Below are 18,286 nucleotides of genomic sequence, written 5' to 3' on the forward strand. Positions count from 1 at the left end.
CCACTAAGACAAACAAGTTTGTTTATATTTACAGGAGATAATGCTGCCCACTTCTTATTTCCAATGTTACCTGAAAGTGAGAACAGGCGTTTGCATGGCACTGTTGTAGCTGGCATTGCAAGGTATTTATGTGCCAGATATGCTAAACATTCATATGCCCCTTCATGCTTTGACCATCATTCCAGAGGACATGCTTCCATGCTGATGACGGGTTCTGCTCGATGATAATCCAAAGCAATGCAGCCCGTCACATTCATTTTCATCAACTGAGTCAGATGCCACCAACAGAAGATTTGTTTTCTTTTTTGGTGATTCGGGTTCTGTAGTTTCTGCATCGGAGTGTTGCTCTTTTAAGACTTCTGACAGCAAGTTCCACACCTCATCCCTCTCAGATTCTGGAAGGCACTTCAGATTCTTAAACCTTGGGTCGAATGCTGAGGCTATTTTTAGAAATCTCACATCGGTACCTTCTTTGCATTTTGTCATATCTGCTATGAAAGTATCCTTTAAATGAACAACTTGCTGGGTCATCCTTCAAGACTGCTATCACATGAAGTATATGGCAAAATGCAGGTAAAACAGAGCAGGGGACATACAATTCTCTCTCTAGGGGTTCAATCACTAATTTAATTAACTTTTTTTTTTTAAACAAGCATCATCAGCATGGAAGCATGTCCTCTGGAATGGTGGCCGAAGCATGAAGGGGCATACAAATGTCATACTCATGCCAGGGATCTAGATTCAACACAGGAAGGCCCTGCAAGAAGGCTTATGTCTGCTGTGACTCTCTCAAGCTCTCCAAGGTTTGGCAGCAGGACCCCTTCATTCCATGAGCCAGGTGGTTTATTGGGAGTTTTCATTTGGGAACCAAAAGTCTCATTCAGTAATATGTTCAACTTCCCCCACCAGCCTTGATGGAACAATCCAGGGAAAATGCCCAGAGAAATTCTCTTATTCCCCACCCAAGGTAGGCCATCCTCAAATCTGTGCCTTACTTAACTACGCCTCAATCAACCTCTGCATTATTAAACCCATTTTATACATTGGGAATGTTAGGTATGGAGAGGTTAAGTGACTTGCCCAAGAGTCACATATAAAATCAATAGCCCAGCTGGGACTGTAACCCAAGAATGCTGATTGCCAGTACTCGGTACTAATGGTTAGACATGTTGATTAACAAATGAATGCACAACATGAGTGATGAGCTGATACCCAATTAATCAAAAACAGTTACAAAAGGAATAGAAAGAAAAAAATATTTTGCAAACTGTTTATAAGACTGACAGACTAACATTGCATTATCTCCCTTCCTCAGCTGGATGTTTTCTGAGTCAGCATTAGCTGAATTTTCCAGCCAGCCAGCTGTGAAATGTTCTGGGGACGTCATGTATTTCCAGCTAGTGCCCTTGACCAGTAGATGCCTTTTTAGCTGAGCAACAAATACTTGCTGACATTCTTTCGGTGAATCAGTACAGTGGCATATACATAGCTGTCAAGAAAGTCATCTCAAAGCCCACAACAAGGGGACTGGCAATACACCATTGTCTTTAACGGAGGCAACAACCTATCCTGAGTTTTTTCATTTGTTATTAGTGTTAATAATAATGAGAACTTATTCTGGAGTTACCCTGGTTTTGTTCTCAGTCTGGATTATGAAATTCCTTGCTCAAGGCTCTTTCAATGTGAAAGGTATGTTTTCTTACAATTTTTCAGTATGTGCAACTTTTTCCCAATGTCCAAAAATATGTTCAAGATAGATGGAAATTGGTTTTCTTTCTCTCTTTTTTCCAGAAAAGATATTTGCTAAATCAGTGTGTTTGAAAATAAAATATGCAGGTGTATAATTATATCTGTGAATATATATAACTCTGTATGTGTATATATTTTAAAGTAACCTATAATTTGTAGGGTATATGAAACCACAGATTTCTCAGAAATCAGTGCAAAAGCGAATATTTTTCAGTAACATTCTTGCTTGTGAATATCTTTCACTGAATATTTATGCCCAATTTAATTATTTGAATCATTTTTAATAATGTCCAAATGTGTCACAAGACTTTGTTTAATTTTTGATTATATTTTTAGTAGCAAGTGAAAATCTGGCCAGATGTCAAATTTTTTGGAAGATGCCACAGCAAAAGCTTTTGAGCTGTTATCTAATTGCAGAATATGCATGAAATTGGTCATTGGGTGCCTTAGAAAAATGTTATTTTAAATGTAAACTGTTTGTTTTGATTTTGAAATATCATAACAGTGAATACTAGTCTCCAACAAAATTCTCAGGGACATAGGCATGAATCTGGAAGTACAGCTTATGGGTAATGAAATCTGCCTCTGGTTACTGTTGGAAGGAAAAAATAACCCAAACACTTGGGAGTTCCCACTTTTGGAAGACAGTGTATTTCAGGAATTAATAAAGGAGCATCTGCCTTAAATAGCTCTCAAATGCAATGGTTGCATCATAATTCCATTAACAAATAGTCATATAATTTTCTTCTGAAATATTTTTGTTTAATTTTTATGTGGTTAATGCTTCTTCTAAGAAAGTACTTGGGGACTTGGTTTGCAAGCCATGAAAGCTGAAGTCTGCTCTTCAGCTACCAAACAAGTACAACCCAGTGATCAGGAGGACATATCCCCTCCACCAATATGACCTGCCTTGGCAGGACCACCATTAGAGGTGAGAGGGAAGCTCAAGAAGGAGGAGAGTAACTGCACCAAGAAAACTGGCAAAGAGATTGCTGATTAGTTGTCGGTGGATTGTGTAGTGCAGGGGTTCTCAAACTGTGGGTCGCGACCCCATTTTAATGGGTGTGCCAGGGCTGACTTAGACTTGCTGGCGCCCAGGGCTCACGCCCGAGGCCCACTGCTCAGGGCCAAAGCCAAAGCCTGAGGGCTTCAGCCCTTGGCAGCAGGGCTCAGATTACAGCCCCTGCCCGGGGCTGAAGCCCATGGGCTTCAGCTGTGGCCTCCTTGCCCAGAGTGGTGGGGCTTGGGCTTTGCCCCCCCCCAGGGCAGTGGGACTCAAGTGGGCTCAGGCATCAGCCTCCCCTTCTGAGGTCATGTAGTAATTTTGGTGTTAGCAGGGGGTTGCAGGGCAATAAAGTCTAAGAACCCCTGGGGTAGTGGGAATGTGCACCACAAATAAGTCAATCCTGGCTCCAGCGGGCTCAAAATTTAAAAGACAAAATGATGGAAGCAAGTATCAGAGAGGTAGCCGTGTTAGTCAGGATCTGTAAAAGCAGCAAAAAGTCCTTTGGCACCTTATAGACTAACAGACGTATTGGAGCATGAGCTTTCGTGGGTGACATGCATCCGACGAAGTGGGTATTCACCCACGAAAGCTCATGCTCCAAAACGCCTGTTAGTCTATATAGTGCCACAGGACTCTTTGCTGCTTAAAATGATGGAAGCAGAAGATGGGACTATCACATACAAGCAAATGACTATACATACGCAATTGTCAGCAATCAACTCCCTTACATTTAGATAGTGATTGGGGAAGACTGTTGGGAGACTGACAAACTGTGAGAAGGGAGAGTCAGCATTGTAATTTATTTCATAGGACGCACTAGCTCCTGCTTCCGTTTCTTCTCTGCAGCTTTGTGAATTACTGCTCATACTGCTGGTCACACGACACAGTGTCATGATGTTGATAAATCAATTACAGGCTTTTTCATACTGTAGATAAAGGAAGGATCCCAGTTTTCCACCAGAGGAAAACAGAATTGCTGGTTCAGAGCACCAGCAGACGTTTTCACTTCCTGTGTGGCTCCAGCACACACAAACAAAAATGCACATAGAAATTTGTTTGTGGAATAAGAGTCACTGCCACCAACTCATGTGGCAGCTGTCAGAAAGATCTCTCTGGAGGAGCTACAACACAGAAGCTCCAAAGCCTAATTCTGATGAAGGTATGAAACATTGCTGTACTGCAGCATCCAATAAAATAGCGGCAACTAACACCCTAAACTTGGTATTCCAAAGAACAAGTGCAAGACTATTTCCCCTCAAGATGTGTAAGTTGAGGGGGAGCAGAATCTGTCAGAAATGACATCTATCTTTAACAAGGCAAAGGAAAGTATAACAGTACAATTTTCAAAAGTGCCTAAGTTCTGTTTTCAAAGTTGACTGTCAGTGAAATGTAGGCTTTTAAGTGCCTGTGTCACTTTTGAAAATGGAGCTTAGGCTTCTAAGTCACTTTGGTGCTTTTTGAAAAATGCATCCTAAGTCTTTTTTGATCAACACAACTCTTAACCCATAAGTAAGAGGTAGGGAAGATGGGAGAAAACACTAGTTAATGTGCCATACAGAGAAAACTACACTTGAGCTAAATGAACCTTGTTATGTAACTCACTGTATTAGTCATAAATACCACATACCTATCCTTTTAGGTGCACACCTTTAACTGCTAGTTATAATAGTAGCTTGTGTCATTTCCAAAGGCCTTGAGGGCCAGCTGCAATCTTTCTGCCATGTGTCAAATGAAACTCAGACATCTCTGATTCTGCCTCCATCTTCAAAATCAGCCAAAGACAACCTTCTCGTTTATGTCCTCAATAGCTATTAGCATGCAGGTTCCTGCAACACAACAGGGATTAGCTCATCAGTCTCTATATGTGAATTTAGTCACAATTTGGAAAGAGGAAATTTTCTTTCTACCTGTGTAAACAACCAGATTTCAATGTTAAACTGATTTATTTTTCTTATCTACTGAAGGGTCCTATGCAACAAATTATGGCTGGGATTTTCAAAGGCACCTAAAGAAATTAGATGCCCAGCTCCTGTTGAAATTCAATGGGATTTGTGTCAAGTATCAGAGGGGTAGCCGTGTTAGTCTGGATCTGTAAAATCAGCAAAGAGTCCTGTGGCACCTTATACACTAACAGACGTATTGGAGCATGAGCTTTTGTGGGTGAATACCCACTTCGTCGGATCCGATTCACCCACGAAAGTTCATGCTCCAATACGTCTGTTAGTCTGTAAGCTGCCACAGGACTCTTTGCTGCTTTTAATGGGATTTGTGTACCTAACAGTCTTAGCCTCCCTTAAAAATTCCGGCAGGCAAAGATCCTTCTCACCACGGCAGCCTAAGAATGTCCCTCTCTGCTACAAGCAGACAGACGAATCCACCCAGCACCTCATGGACAGGACATCGCAATATGAACCGAGTATCTGGGGGAAAACACAGAGACGTCAGCACCGGTTTCCCAAAACAGCAAAGAGACTAGATCACATTAAAGCAGAAGCGCCTCCCTAACTTTACAACCACTGAAGTCCCTTTGTTCTATTCTGCACCCACCATCTTTGTCTTATTCTCAGATTTTATTTCTCCTAATCAATCAATTCCACTGTTCTTCTAATGAAGTAGATTTCTCCTGCAAATGTGCAACATATGATTCAAGATGAAGATATCCTTTTGCTGTTAGACCAGCCAAGTACAGACGAGCTCAGAGGCTAGCTAAGAGCAGCTTGTGTAGCCAACACAAATTCAGTTTGCTTCATCACAGGACTCAAAGAGATGATTTAGGAAGTTGTGAAAAGGGTAGGATGATTGGGTGGTTGCTGTTTGCTTCTAATCTTTTTCTTATGTTGTAAAACTAGTTATAGTTCACAATAAAGCTGATAACTGTCCAAGAAGGTGCTTTTTACTTCTCCATGTTGTTTCAAAAATGTTAATTTCAGGTACACATTACATTTTATCTTCTTTTGTATTTTTCAGGTTAAAAATTGCACTCTATCTGTAATTCACTCTATTTTCTTTTCCTTCCTCCGACTAAGCCCTCATTTTCTGATACTGAATCTTCTTTCTTCCCATTCATCAGGTGAACATCTAGTTGACTGCTTTTCTCATATGAAAATATTTCTTTTGAGTATATTATGCATCAGTCAGGCATTTACAAGTATCCAGCCAACTTGTCAAGTGTCAGGAAGTTCCATTCAGTCAGCAGCTCAACTCAATTTGAAAAGCTGCATTGTACTTCTCAAAGTCCTTCTGAGGATTGGAAAATAAAGGCTGGTAGTTAATAAGACTGGTCATTAAGAAGCTTCTATCATCATTATTATACTTTAAAAAGTCTACTCAGCCACATTTTAACAGGTGCTGAGCAAATCCCTGGATTGGAGACAGAGAGGGTAAGGACAGGAGAGAATGTGTCTGAATGCAGAAAAGGTGGGAAAGGATCACGTGTAAATGGTATGAAAGGAGGGAAAGTGTGGAGCAGGCCCTGGAGACAGGAAAGGAGAGGATGGACTAGACCTAAGAAACAGAGAGGAGAGTGGGATCTTCATTGCTGCAGCTGGGACATGGAGAGGCCTAGCAGGAGACAGCTGGGTCTGACGGGGAGGAAAAAGGGGAGACAGAATAGTGTGGGTTAGGTCTGGAGGCGCTGACTGAAGTAGGAGGAGTTGGACCAAATGGAGGATATATTGGCCATCAAGAGGACATTATAAGGTAAATTTACGTTCTCTTCAGAATCAGACCATTCTCCTTGTCTGAGCTGAGCACTATGGTACGCAGGCACACCCTTCCCACCATAAATGTATACATGGTGGTGGCTAGTACAGTCTTAAGGGGATATCTGAGAAGCAGTTATTGGATTCTTTATTGGGTTTTTTGTTGCCACTGTATATTCATTCTGTTTGGTCTCTACAATGTTCCTTGTTTGTTCTGTGTATTGAACAGTGTATTGTTCCTTGTTCATTTAGCTTGTCTTCTACTATACATAAAAAATGCAGCTTTTTGTTTCTTATGGCCCTGGTGGAATGTACATGGAGCTAAAGAGCCAAATCTTGCCCCCCCCCCTCTTTTTCCCCTGAAAGTTGCTTTGGGCTCTAAAGCCAGCACAGGAGAATCCCAATGTAGTGTAGGGCTGATATAACCAGCCTTAGCCCACCTCTTCCCAGTTCTTGATGTAGTGGGTGTGGCCAAAATGCCACTGTGCGCCAGCAATTGTTGTCTGCCCACTGGGGGCTGTTGCAACATGGTGAAATTTGAAGCAGCTAGCTGGCCCCAGGAGGAGCACAAAAAGATGGAATAAAGCTGTGCCAAGCAGCTGTGCCAAGCACTGCCCCAACACAACTGGGGTTCTACCCCAACGTGTGTAAAAGACACAGATGCTAGAACTAGAGGTGCAGGGGAAGGGGAGCATGCTGCAGCACCCCCTGGCTTGAAAGTGGTTTCCATTCTATCTGGGGTTTACAGGTTGGTTCAGGTGCTCTCAGCACTCCCACTATACACATTGTTCCAGTGCCTCTGGTAAAAGATAGTAAAGTAACTTAATTTGGCCCATGCTTGAACCTTGTTACATTTTTTAAAAATGATATCAAAGGTATCTGAGTTTCCCCAATGGCCTAAAAAGTTACAGCTCAGCGGAGTGGAGGTGACAAAATTAATAATTACTAAATTCCTCTAATGGGCATCTTTTTGTGAGTAAACTCCACATGCTTCCAACCATGTTTGCCATCCCTGGCAGGCCTTGTAACCCTGTCACTGTGTGAAGCTCACTATGCTGAGGTCACTGGTGTTTTATCATAAACACTAGTTTTATTATTTTAAGACATTATTAAGCAGGTGGGAAAACTGGTTTCCAGCCCACCCATGGGGCTCTCATGCACATGTGTCACAAATGACATCCTCTTTAGCAAGATGGCTTCCCCCAGGCACAGACTCAAAGTTGCCATCTATAATTAATTTTTTTAAATATGCATTTTCATAGTCTAGCCATGGTGACAAGTCCTCCTTACCCTCTGAACTATTAGACTGTTTGGGTGATCAAAACAGATTATTTTCTTATAAAAGGCTAAATTAACTCTCCCACTGGAAGGTAACTCCTCTAATGACCTAATACCCATAAAACTTAAAAAGTGAACAACAATATGCACCACTACACACACAGGCACTTACTTAAAATAAAAGAATAAATTCTAAGGTAATAACCTTGAATATTTATGTTTAATTTACAGATCTCACCATTCAAGAGTGCAGGACCGCAGGCATAACCCTAATTTCTCATCCAAAGAAACTGAATTTCTCAGAAGCAGAAAGTGCATGTAGACAGCTGGGGTTACAGCTGGCAAGCAAAACCCAGGTTGAGAAGGCCCGGAATCATGGCTTTGAAACATGCAGGTACGTGAAGTCTGTAAGTTACTAGCAGCGTTTAGCAGCTCCATTTCCTTACATACAACCATATGCTTGTGAACGCATCCAACATTAAAGGGATTGATACTTTTTATTCTAGCTTTGGATGGGTGGCAGATAAATGGCTTGTCATTTCTCGGGTTGTCCCAAATCCAAAATGTGGTCAGAACAAAACTGGAGTAGCAGATTGGAAAGTCCCTCTCGACCGCAAATATCATGGTTTCTGCTTCAATTCTTCAGGTAAGTAGGCATGAAACCTAGAGTCTTTACATTTAGTTTTATTATTTCAGATCTTCATAGAAAAATTGTTGTTAGTGCTTTTTTTCTAGTCTTAGATGGCGGATTGTATCTTCCCCCTCTAAAAGAGCTGTTGCTAAATGCAGGATGCTAGATGGACAGAAGTTCCATTTAGTTCACCGAAATTAATAAAATGATGCTGTAATTAAGTTCGTGAATAAGGTTTTCTTCACTATATTCAGTTATGTGGAGTCAGCTATGTGCGAAGCCCTTAGGTATGTTCAGTCATGCTTGTGCCAGTGAAAATATTTCAAACACATGCAAATGCATAGCTAGTTGATACTCCTTCTGTAACAACAACGTAGTTTCATGATATATATTATTTTACTGCAAAAATAGAAAAATGACCCAACAAACTAAATTAAATCTAAAAATACCTAAATTAAAATACATTTGTTCTGGCTAAAGTCCATACTAGGTAATGAACTCCAAAGCCACCATTGTCACATATTCCCAGAATCCCCATCTATACAGCCTTGTATTTTACTTCATACTGTCCTGTAACAAGGGGAGAAATTAAATTGTCACATTAGTGACTCCACCCAAGCTAAAGGAAAAGATGAGAGGGGAACTGATAAGTCTTCAGATATATTAAAGGCTGTTATAAAGAAAACAGTGATCACTCTACATGTCCACTGAAGATAGGACAGAGGGCAAAGAGAAATTTTGGAGAGCCTAGAATGTAAATTGAAGGAGTTTGAACTTTTTTAGATCTAAGAAATGGTGGAATGTGGAAAAAACAGCAATAAAGGCAAGTGATTTTGATGGAAGCATTTTTAATGGCCTGGAAAGAGAGAGATGAAAGAGTGGAGAGAAACTAGGAAATGGAGTAATATCTAGGTAGCTGTGGGGAGAAGGAATGATGGATTTTGGAGATGGGCAGTGGGTGAGGGAGGCTAGCCCCTGGCCCAGCCTGCTCCTTCTGCCCAAGGCCCCACCCCTTCCGCTGGAGCCCAAAGCCCCCCCATATGGCCACCATCACCTTCCCCAGTCCTGGGACACCCTCCCCCGCCCTTGAGTGCCAGGCAATTGGGTGAGGGGCGTGCCCCCCCATGTGCTGGGTGGGCAGCGCAGCCCCCCTTCCACAGCCCCTGAACACCAAATGGATGGGTAGGTGGCACAGCCCCCCTTCCCCAGCCCTGGAGTGCCAGGTGGTTGCATGGCACAGTCCCCACCAATCCCGGAGCACAGGCCAGCCCCCACTAGCCCCAGCCCCAGTCTGGGGCCATGGGGAGGGTGGGGGAAAGAGCCCCCCTCAGCACAGCGCCAGGAAGCAGGAAGGAGCCTGGGGGCAGAGCATGGGTGGGGCCATGCAAGGTTGTTTGGGGAGGCTCAGCCTTCCCCAGCCTTCAATGCCCATGCCACCCATGATTTTGGAGTTGTTATAGTGAAAAAGACATCAAGATTAGCTAGAGCCTGAGTCTTGGGAGAGAAAGAGGGAGTGGAGTTAAACAGGGCCTAGGGATTGTTGGTTTAAGTAATAGAAAGAATGGTAATATTGTCAACAGTAGTAGAGAAGGATAAGGAGGAAGGAGATAAGGTTTGCTCTGACTTGTTGACCATGAGATGGTGACAGTGCATCCAGCAAGAGAAATCGAATGAGATAGACATGTTGAGACTGGACAAAAGAAGAGACTTCAGGAGTAGAGCAAGAAATGGAGGTGCCATCATCGTAGAAAGGGTCATTGAAGTTATGGGAGAATATGAGTGTCATGGTTACAGGTCTACCTGCACCTCTGGCCCCCTTCCTTGGTCTCTCTGAGATCACACTTCAAGTGTTAGGCCTGACCTCCTTACCTGTTCTGAGGTGGAATCCCACAATTCTGCCCTCCATAGATCAGGCCCTGGGCTACAGTTCCTTGGTTTGGCCCCAGCAATTCTTCCCTTTGGGAGCTTGTGGCCGGCACTGAATACAGTGACTAGCCAACTATCTTAAAACAAAATAATAGAAACGCAGCAAAGCAGAAGAGAAAAAGGATTTTAACACAAACAGTCTATATGCCTAGCTCTCTTATGGAAGGCTTAACATACCCCTGGAATCTTTGGAAGGCTCAACTGCTTCATACCTCCTCAGCTGGGCCGGTGTCTATGTCACCCTGTTCCTCAGGAACAGCTCTTGACAACTGGCTCCCCCTCTCCCAACAACTCACTTTTTAACCATTTCATGTCCTTTGGATCTGTCCATTCCCAGCCTGGCCAAAACAGAGTGTAACTTTGGGCTGGAGCAAATAATGTAGCATCTTTGCAACATAATACCTTAGCATTGTTTCTTAGCGACATCCACCATGTTTACCGAGAGGTTACTTATCTAAAGACATTGTGTTCCCTTCCTGCTAGTGTCTTAACAGCCCTGCTATTACATTAAATCAATACATTCATGAAGTAGCTATTCCAATAACCCAATATAATTATACAGTAACTACCCCAGTAACCAATATTCATAAATTATTACAGACCAGCCCAACATCCTTCACAATGTGTAAGGAGAGAAGACCAGAGGACTATGTATGGAACTCTGAAGGGTTTCAGTGGAGGAAAGTAGCTAAACGTGAAAGAGATGCTGAAAGAGTGGCTGGAAAGCAAGGGGAAAGCCAGCAAATCATGGCAACCTAGGAAGGGGAGGCTATTACAATGGACTGAGAGATCATTCATGTCAGAGGTGGCAGAAAGACTGAGGATGAGGCCGTTAGAGAGAAGGCTATTAGACATGGCCAGAAGAAATTTGTTAATGACCTTCATGAGTAGCCTTGTTGGAGTAGGAGTGATGTGAGAAAAATCCAGGATGGAGGTACTCCTTGGATAGATCCATAGGAACAACAGTGTCAGAAGTGGATTAGCCACTTAAACAGTCCAATTAAAAAAGATGTGATTGGGGTAAACTTGATCCTTCTCTACAGTTCAGAACTCTCATGTGTGGGTTTATGAACCTATGTGGGAGGTTAGCTAAGACTGTGTCTTGTTTAAACAGCTACCCTTTTTTAATGTCGCTGATTTTGTATGTGCTGTATCACGTCTGTGTATGCTTGAACTGTTCTTTTAAAATGTGGCTTTTTTTTTATCTGTATAGTATTTTGGATTGTTCTACACCTATAAGATGAGCTGGGTAAAGACAAAGTGGCAATTTTAACCCTGAATTCCTTACTTTTGCAGGTTTAAATCCAGAGAATTGTCACTATTTTACATTGTTGTCATATTATTTAGTAGAGCAAATTAAGCAGGTTAAATGCTATTAGGAAGCAATTTTTATTTAACTTAGGGAATGAAGAATCACCATTTATCTTAATGGCCAAATTGCCACTTGCTAGAGCTCTTATAACAGAAGTATTTGGCAAGAGCTCATTTCGCTGTATTTTGACCTTCCAGCTGCAGTGTGTAGAGTCACCTAAAGGCCATAGTGAAAAAAGTAAAACTCTATGTCATCTATCCTCTTACTTTGTGAATGAAAATGCGTCATCAGACTTCCCACCTGGGACTCGTATTAAGAACAGTACATAAGTCATTTCCGCCCATTATTTCTATAACGTATTCAGCTGGTTAATATAGTGATAACTTTATAGTTTCCAGATTATGTAAGAGTACCAGCAAGAACCAATGACCAATTCCTCATTAGTCACATTTTCACTCCAGCCTTACCCAGAATTCCAGTTTTCCACTTATAATTTTAAAGGTGCAGTTTTTTACAGGCATCATTTATGCAATTTGTGTAAGTTACTGGCTGTCCCTGCAGATCAGGTGCTTATATAACCCTCATTAGGCTACAGGATTGGCAACTTTCTACTCGCACAAAACTGAACACCCTTGCCCCACCCCTCCTCCAAGGCACTGCCCCTTCTCCAAGGCCCTGCCCCCGTTCACTCCATCCCTGCTCCCTCTGTCACCTGCTCTCCCCCACCCTCAGTCACTCGCTCATTTTCACTGGGCTGGCTCAGGGGGTTGGGGTGCTGGAGGGGGTGAGAGCTGCAGGGTGTAGCCAGAAATGAGGAATTCAGGGTGTGGGAGGGGGCTCCAGACTGGGGCAGTGGGTTGGGATGTGGGGGAGGCTGAGGGCTCCTGCTGAGGGTGCAGGCTCTGGGGTGGTGCCAGGGATGAGGGATTTTGGGGTGCAGGAGAGGGCTTTGGGCTTGGACCAAGGGGCTTATAGGGGAGATGGGGAATTGGGGCAGGGATTGGTGTGCAGAGGAGTGAGAGCTCCGGCTGGGGGTTGCAGGCTTTGGTGTGGGGCTGAGGATGAGGGGTTTGGAGTGAAGGAGGGGACTCTGGGATGGTGCAGGGAGTTGGATGTGGGGGGGAGGGCTCCAGCGGGGGTGCAGGCTCTAGGGTGGGGCTGAGCATGAGGGGTTCTGGGTGCAGGAGGGGGCTCTGGTCTGGGATCTAGGGGTTCAGAGGGTGGGAAGGGGATCAGTGCTGGGGCAGGGGTTAGGGCATGGGAGGGGTGCAGACTCAGGGTGGCACTTATCTCAAGTAGCTCCCAGAAGCAGCGGCATGTTCCATCTCCAGTCCTACGCAGAGGTGCGGCCAGGTGGCTCTGCACACTGCCCAGTCCACAGGCACCCTCCCGCCCCCCACAGCTCCCATTGGCCATGGTTTCCAGCCAATGGGAGCTGCAGAACTGGCACTTGAGGCGGGGACAGCATGCGGCGCCTCCTGGCTGCCCCTACACATAGGAGCCGGAGGGGAGACATGCTGCTGCTTCCAGGAGCCACACGGAACCAGGGCAGGTAGGGAACCTGCCTTAGCCCTGCTGTGCTGCTGACTGGACTTTTAACAGACTGGTCAGCAGTGCTGACCAGAGCCACTGGGATCCCTTTTTCACTGGGCATTTTGGTCAAAAGCTGGACACTTGGCAACCCTATTGGGATAATGTGCAAACTGCAGATTTTCAAAGGTTTATAGCTTGGCCAAATTTGCATGGATTTTCTTGGGGACAGAAAAAGACACATTCCTGACACAAATATAACCCCACTGCCAAACTTCAAGTCCCTGCTCCAAAGCATGTAGGCATTAAAACTTCTCAAAGAAAAGGTTGCCTGAATGTTTTGACATGGACAAAGTAACATATTTTCCTCTAATCTTGTTCTTGGAAAGCGCTAAACTTCTTTGGCTGGAAAAAAAATCAGTCTGAGGTCGACACCAGGCATGTAAAATTTCTGTCCAAATGGTTATTGTTTGGCAAAGTTATAAGCAGGTGAAACCAGGGGTTTATACTGGGAAGTATTGGATAACCATGATAATAAGGCAGGGCTCATAGCACCACCTGTAATGATGTAAATGAACCTCAAAATGCTGGGTAACCACATGACAACATAACCTGTGTTCTTACTCAGTTCTTCCCTCCATTTTGTTTTGTTTCCTTGTCATGTGTAACACAGGAAATTATATTGTAAGCTCTTTCTGACAAGGATCTTGACTTTTGTATGCCATTGTAAAAGGAGTTTTGTCACACTTGTGGGCTTTGTTCCCTGTTAAGAAAGGTATTTAAACATGTGCCTAACTTTAAGCAGGTGAGTAATCTGGAACTACTGTTATACATAAAGTTAGACATGCTAAATCTAATCCTCTGTGAATAAATACATAGTATAAACAGTATCAGAGGGGTAGCCGTGTTAGTCTGGATCTGTAAAAGCAGCAGAGAGTCCTGTGGCACCTTATAGACTAACAGACATTTTAGAGCATGAGCTTTCGTGGGTGCCATGCATCCGACGAAGTGGGTATTCACCCACGAAAGCTCATGCTCCAAAACGTCTGTTAGTCTATCAGGTGCCTCAGGACTCTTTGCTGCTTTTATAGTAATAAACAGTATCAATAGTTGTATCCACAGTTGTTTTAGTTGTGTTGGTCCCAAGATATTAGAGAGACAAGACAATATCTTTTATGGGACCAACTTCTGTTGGTGAGAGAGAGGAGCTTTCAACCTTACACAGAGACCTGAAGAAGAGCTCTGTGTAAGCTTTGAAAGCTCCTCTCTCTCACCAACAGAAATTGGTCCTGTAAAAGATATTATTCACCCACCTTGTCACTCTAGTATCAATAGGCATGAGTAGTGGTCATCTCATTACCACACTGCCTAACTCTCAGAAAAACTTCTGAAAATATCCACCATAGATCAATATGTGGTTTGCCTCAGGTATGCGCAAAATTTTGCGATAGTGCCCTGTGCAACTCATTACACTTCCTTTTCCCCTTTGCAGATATTTGGATTGATTCATGCATACCAGAAACAGGTACAACCCTGTTATCTGCAACAGATCCAGAAGTAAACTCATCTGCAACAGCTTCATCTCAGGGCATCACAGAGATACCTACTGCTACTGAGTCACCAAAACCCCAAATACCTCGGAAGACCTTTCGCATAAAATGTGTAACGGAAACCATTTTACAAACAGTACAGACTACTTTGGAAAGTGAAGAGGAGATGGCAGTGCCTAATGGAAACCGAGCTGCCTTTACAAACGATAGTGTTGTATTTGGAGGTAGACCATATGCCTTTTTTATATGTACCCTAGTTATTAAATAGTGTTTTGTAGTGGGTTAGTGTGCACAGCTAGAACCAAAATCAAGTATTGTTATGCATGAGTAACATGCCGAAGAAGAATTTGCAAAGCCAAAACTAGTAACACAAAGGAAACACCTTTTCTTTTGACAATTAATTAGTATATTTGTGAAGGATTAAATTAGCTTTTTAATAGGAATCAGTGGAATTTTACCACATAAGTTCTGTTCCTACTTCTGAGGAAGTCAATGGGAATTTTACCAACATACACTACATGCTTGGTGCAAGTGAAAAACCTAATTGGTTCTCACACCTGCCAGGATAGAGCTATCAAACACCCCCACAAAACCTAGTGTTAAACAAAAAAAGCAAAAGCAAAATCTCACATGCCAATAATCACTATATCTTTCTGATCCTCAACTTGTACTGTACTACTTGGAAAATATGGTGTAGACTAATATATGCATGTATGCAACTGTGTAGATTATATAGCTAACAGAGCAGTCTGGATACAAATCTTTGGCAAACCATGGCACTTTGGTTTTACAATAAATATGTTTCCATGGATAATGACTCTGAAATTTTCATCCAGCATTCATTATCTGCCTGGAAAGAACATCAGCTCATCCCTTGTTTCCTGTTTAATAATCCTGATGACAATGCTTAACTGAAGTGTTTTTAAAAAAGCTTTCCTTTGACTATGTATATTTTGAATGCAATCACATACAATTTACATAGGATGTCTTCCTGAAGAAGAGAACATGCCATATACCTGAACAAAATCATTGTAGTGATGTATTTCTCTAAATTCCCCTGCTTTAATAGACAGTAAAGATTATTTTGAGATTATAATTCAAATTCAACAGTGATAAAAACGATAGTCTAAATATCAAACAAGCCTGAGGTGGTTCCCCTTGAACTCAATGGCAAAATTACCATTGACTTTAATGAAAGAAGTACGGGGTGCAAATGGCAAAGTAGTGTAACTTGCACTCAGCTGGTGTGCAAAATGAGTGCAATTGATGCCACTGCTTAGGTCATTGTGAATTTGAACTAGATATTTCCATGGAGACTGGAGCCACTTACTCAAGGCTGCCTTTACCAGAATCTGACCTTAGGCACATGAATTCTCAGAAAATCTTAGTTCTTAAATCAGCCTATTTAAAAAATAAACAAGATAAACACATCAGTTATCTATATCATTTTATCTTTAGGTGTACCCATTGCACTCCTTGTACTGGCACTCACCTTCTTTATGGCATCGGCTGTTCTTGCAGTCTGCTATATCAGAAAGTAAGTTATTTCATAATGTATTTACTCTTAGATTACGGATGATGAAATATTCATATTTGTATATAGTACAAATGTAATTAAAACATATGACAAAGAAGAGTGAAATGTGAGTATCTGTAGCTCTGCAAATAAACTTTATTGTTGTTGTAGTTGTATGCCTGTCATAGGAAGGAACTTAATCAATTAATCATGTGCCAGGTGTGTGATTTCTGTATGTCAGCTCCTCTGTCCACATTTAAGTATTTGCTGTAGTGTTAGTATATTTTTCTTCTTGTACCTTTTTACCATCCCAGTCCTGAGAGAAGAATTCTTATTCTTGAATTATGGTTGTGTTCAGAAAGATTAACATTTGTAAAGCTTATATAGTGATGTAGACAGACATTCAAGGCAATGGATTGTTAAATCCAATCTAAAAGCTACATATGTCTGAAATTGCATTCCATCTAGTTTCATCATTATGTACTGCTACTTCTGGCATATGTTGTCTGATTTAAAAATATTTAAGAACTAAGTCTAAAAACCATGTGACCATTGGAGCAGGACCAATTCAGCATCCCCACGGCTTTAGTGGGAGTTTTGCTTGAGTATGACTTGCAGGATCAGTTGATAATTCTAGATACTTTGTATTTCATCTATTCTGTGATTATTCAGAGCTCATAATATGTGTGCTTCCTGGTAATGTTTCTGTTCTAATTTGCTTTAATATTTCTATTTAAAGGTACAAGAGAACCTGCCCATTTTCAAACAAGAAGCCCCAAAAAGAAAGGATTGAAGCCAAAGTCATCAACGACACTAAGTCAGTTGACAATGCTCCTGAGAAGGAATCAAAGAATAATGGGAAAAAAGCAGAAGAGCCTCAAACCAAGCCGGAGGCCACAGTAAAATGTGTGGAAGCAGAAGTTTGAAAGGATAAATATAACAGCTAGTTTTACAGATTTAAAATGAAGAATGCAGAATTAGCAAAACATTTATAAATTGTTTCAGTTTCCCCATCTTAAAAAGGGGATAATTATACCTACCTATCTTTGTAAAGTGCTTTGAGATCTACTGATGAAAAAGCACTATATAAAAGCTAGGGTATTATATTACTGTAAATACTGGCAAGGTGAATGCATATTTCTTAGTTCAAATGTTTGTACAATCACCATTCTATGACTATTAATTACCCTTCCTCTTTGGTATAAAATGTTCTTTTGCAGAAACATGGTATCTTATTCATATTAATATTAAAAATAAAATAAAACAACCATCTCACAACTCAACATTTTCCATCTTAACAAGAAGTAACTAAGTCTAAGAATGCCTTGTTGATTGAGATACAGTGTATAATTGTTTGCATAAAATTCAGATCAACACATCTAAAATAAAATGTATGTTTCTTTCTATCCTGGAGACTGTCTGCTAATGTAATAGCATCCATAGTTAATACCTGATCCTGCAAACCTTGCTCGTTCAGACAATTCATATTCAGGCAAGTAGTCCCATTGCATTCAAAAGGACTGCTGGCATGAGTGGGGATTACTCAGGTAAGGGTTGCAGGATCAGCCCCCTAGCCTGTAAGTTCCCAAACAAGGGGACTTTTAGATTTACTATAAATATAAATAAGGTATTTATACTGAGTATAATGTAATCAACAATGAAGTATTTTCTTGGGTATATCACTGTATCATAATTTACAATTTTATTTATTAAACTCAAGACTGCATCATTCTTCAGATAACTGACAGTAAAAACACTTTAAAACTGTATCACAATCTGTATCATAAAGGTCTCTGATGTCTATTTCAATGTGTTTTCAAAAGAAACGGTGGCATGGGAAGTTTACAGCATTTAATAAGAAAATAAATCACAGTAGATATATTTATTTGTTACATCTGTTTTATTTATTATTCTCATGAAAACTACCTCCCAGGAAAATCCAAACAGTACACATTGCCTCAATATTATATTGTACTTGGAAAAGAGACAGAAACACATGGCTGGTACGGTTATGTTAATTTCATAAAAGTTGCATAATCTAAACATGAATTTGCAGTAACAATAGCAAATGTACCACATAGCTCTAT

General features: G+C 41.6%; 1 protein-coding gene and 1 long non-coding RNA gene across 2 annotated transcripts in view; one reads left to right on the forward strand and one right to left on the reverse strand.

Moving 5' to 3' along the window:
* LOC120405400 overlaps positions 1-18,286 on the reverse strand; it is a 42,923-nt gene that overhangs the window by 17,870 nt on the left and 6,767 nt on the right. The window contains exon 3 of the long non-coding RNA XR_005598543.1: positions 4,383-4,581. This is a non-coding gene — a long non-coding RNA (uncharacterized LOC120405400). The remainder of the gene's footprint in view (positions 1-4,382; positions 4,582-18,286) is intronic.
* LYVE1 (lymphatic vessel endothelial hyaluronan receptor 1) lies at positions 1,422-18,080 on the forward strand. The gene is made up of 6 exons (XM_039538996.1): positions 1,422-1,689; positions 7,966-8,128; positions 8,241-8,380; positions 14,626-14,907; positions 16,142-16,220; positions 16,939-18,080. The coding sequence occupies exons 1-6, from the start codon at positions 1,605-1,607 to the stop codon at positions 17,123-17,125; spliced, it is 936 nt and encodes a 311-aa protein (XP_039394930.1). The 5' UTR covers positions 1,422-1,604; the 3' UTR covers positions 17,126-18,080.

The sequence above is a fragment of the Mauremys reevesii genome, linkage group 4 (assembly GCF_016161935.1).
Source record: "Mauremys reevesii isolate NIE-2019 linkage group 4, ASM1616193v1, whole genome shotgun sequence".
NCBI classification, from domain to species: Eukaryota; Metazoa; Chordata; order Testudines; family Geoemydidae; genus Mauremys; species Mauremys reevesii.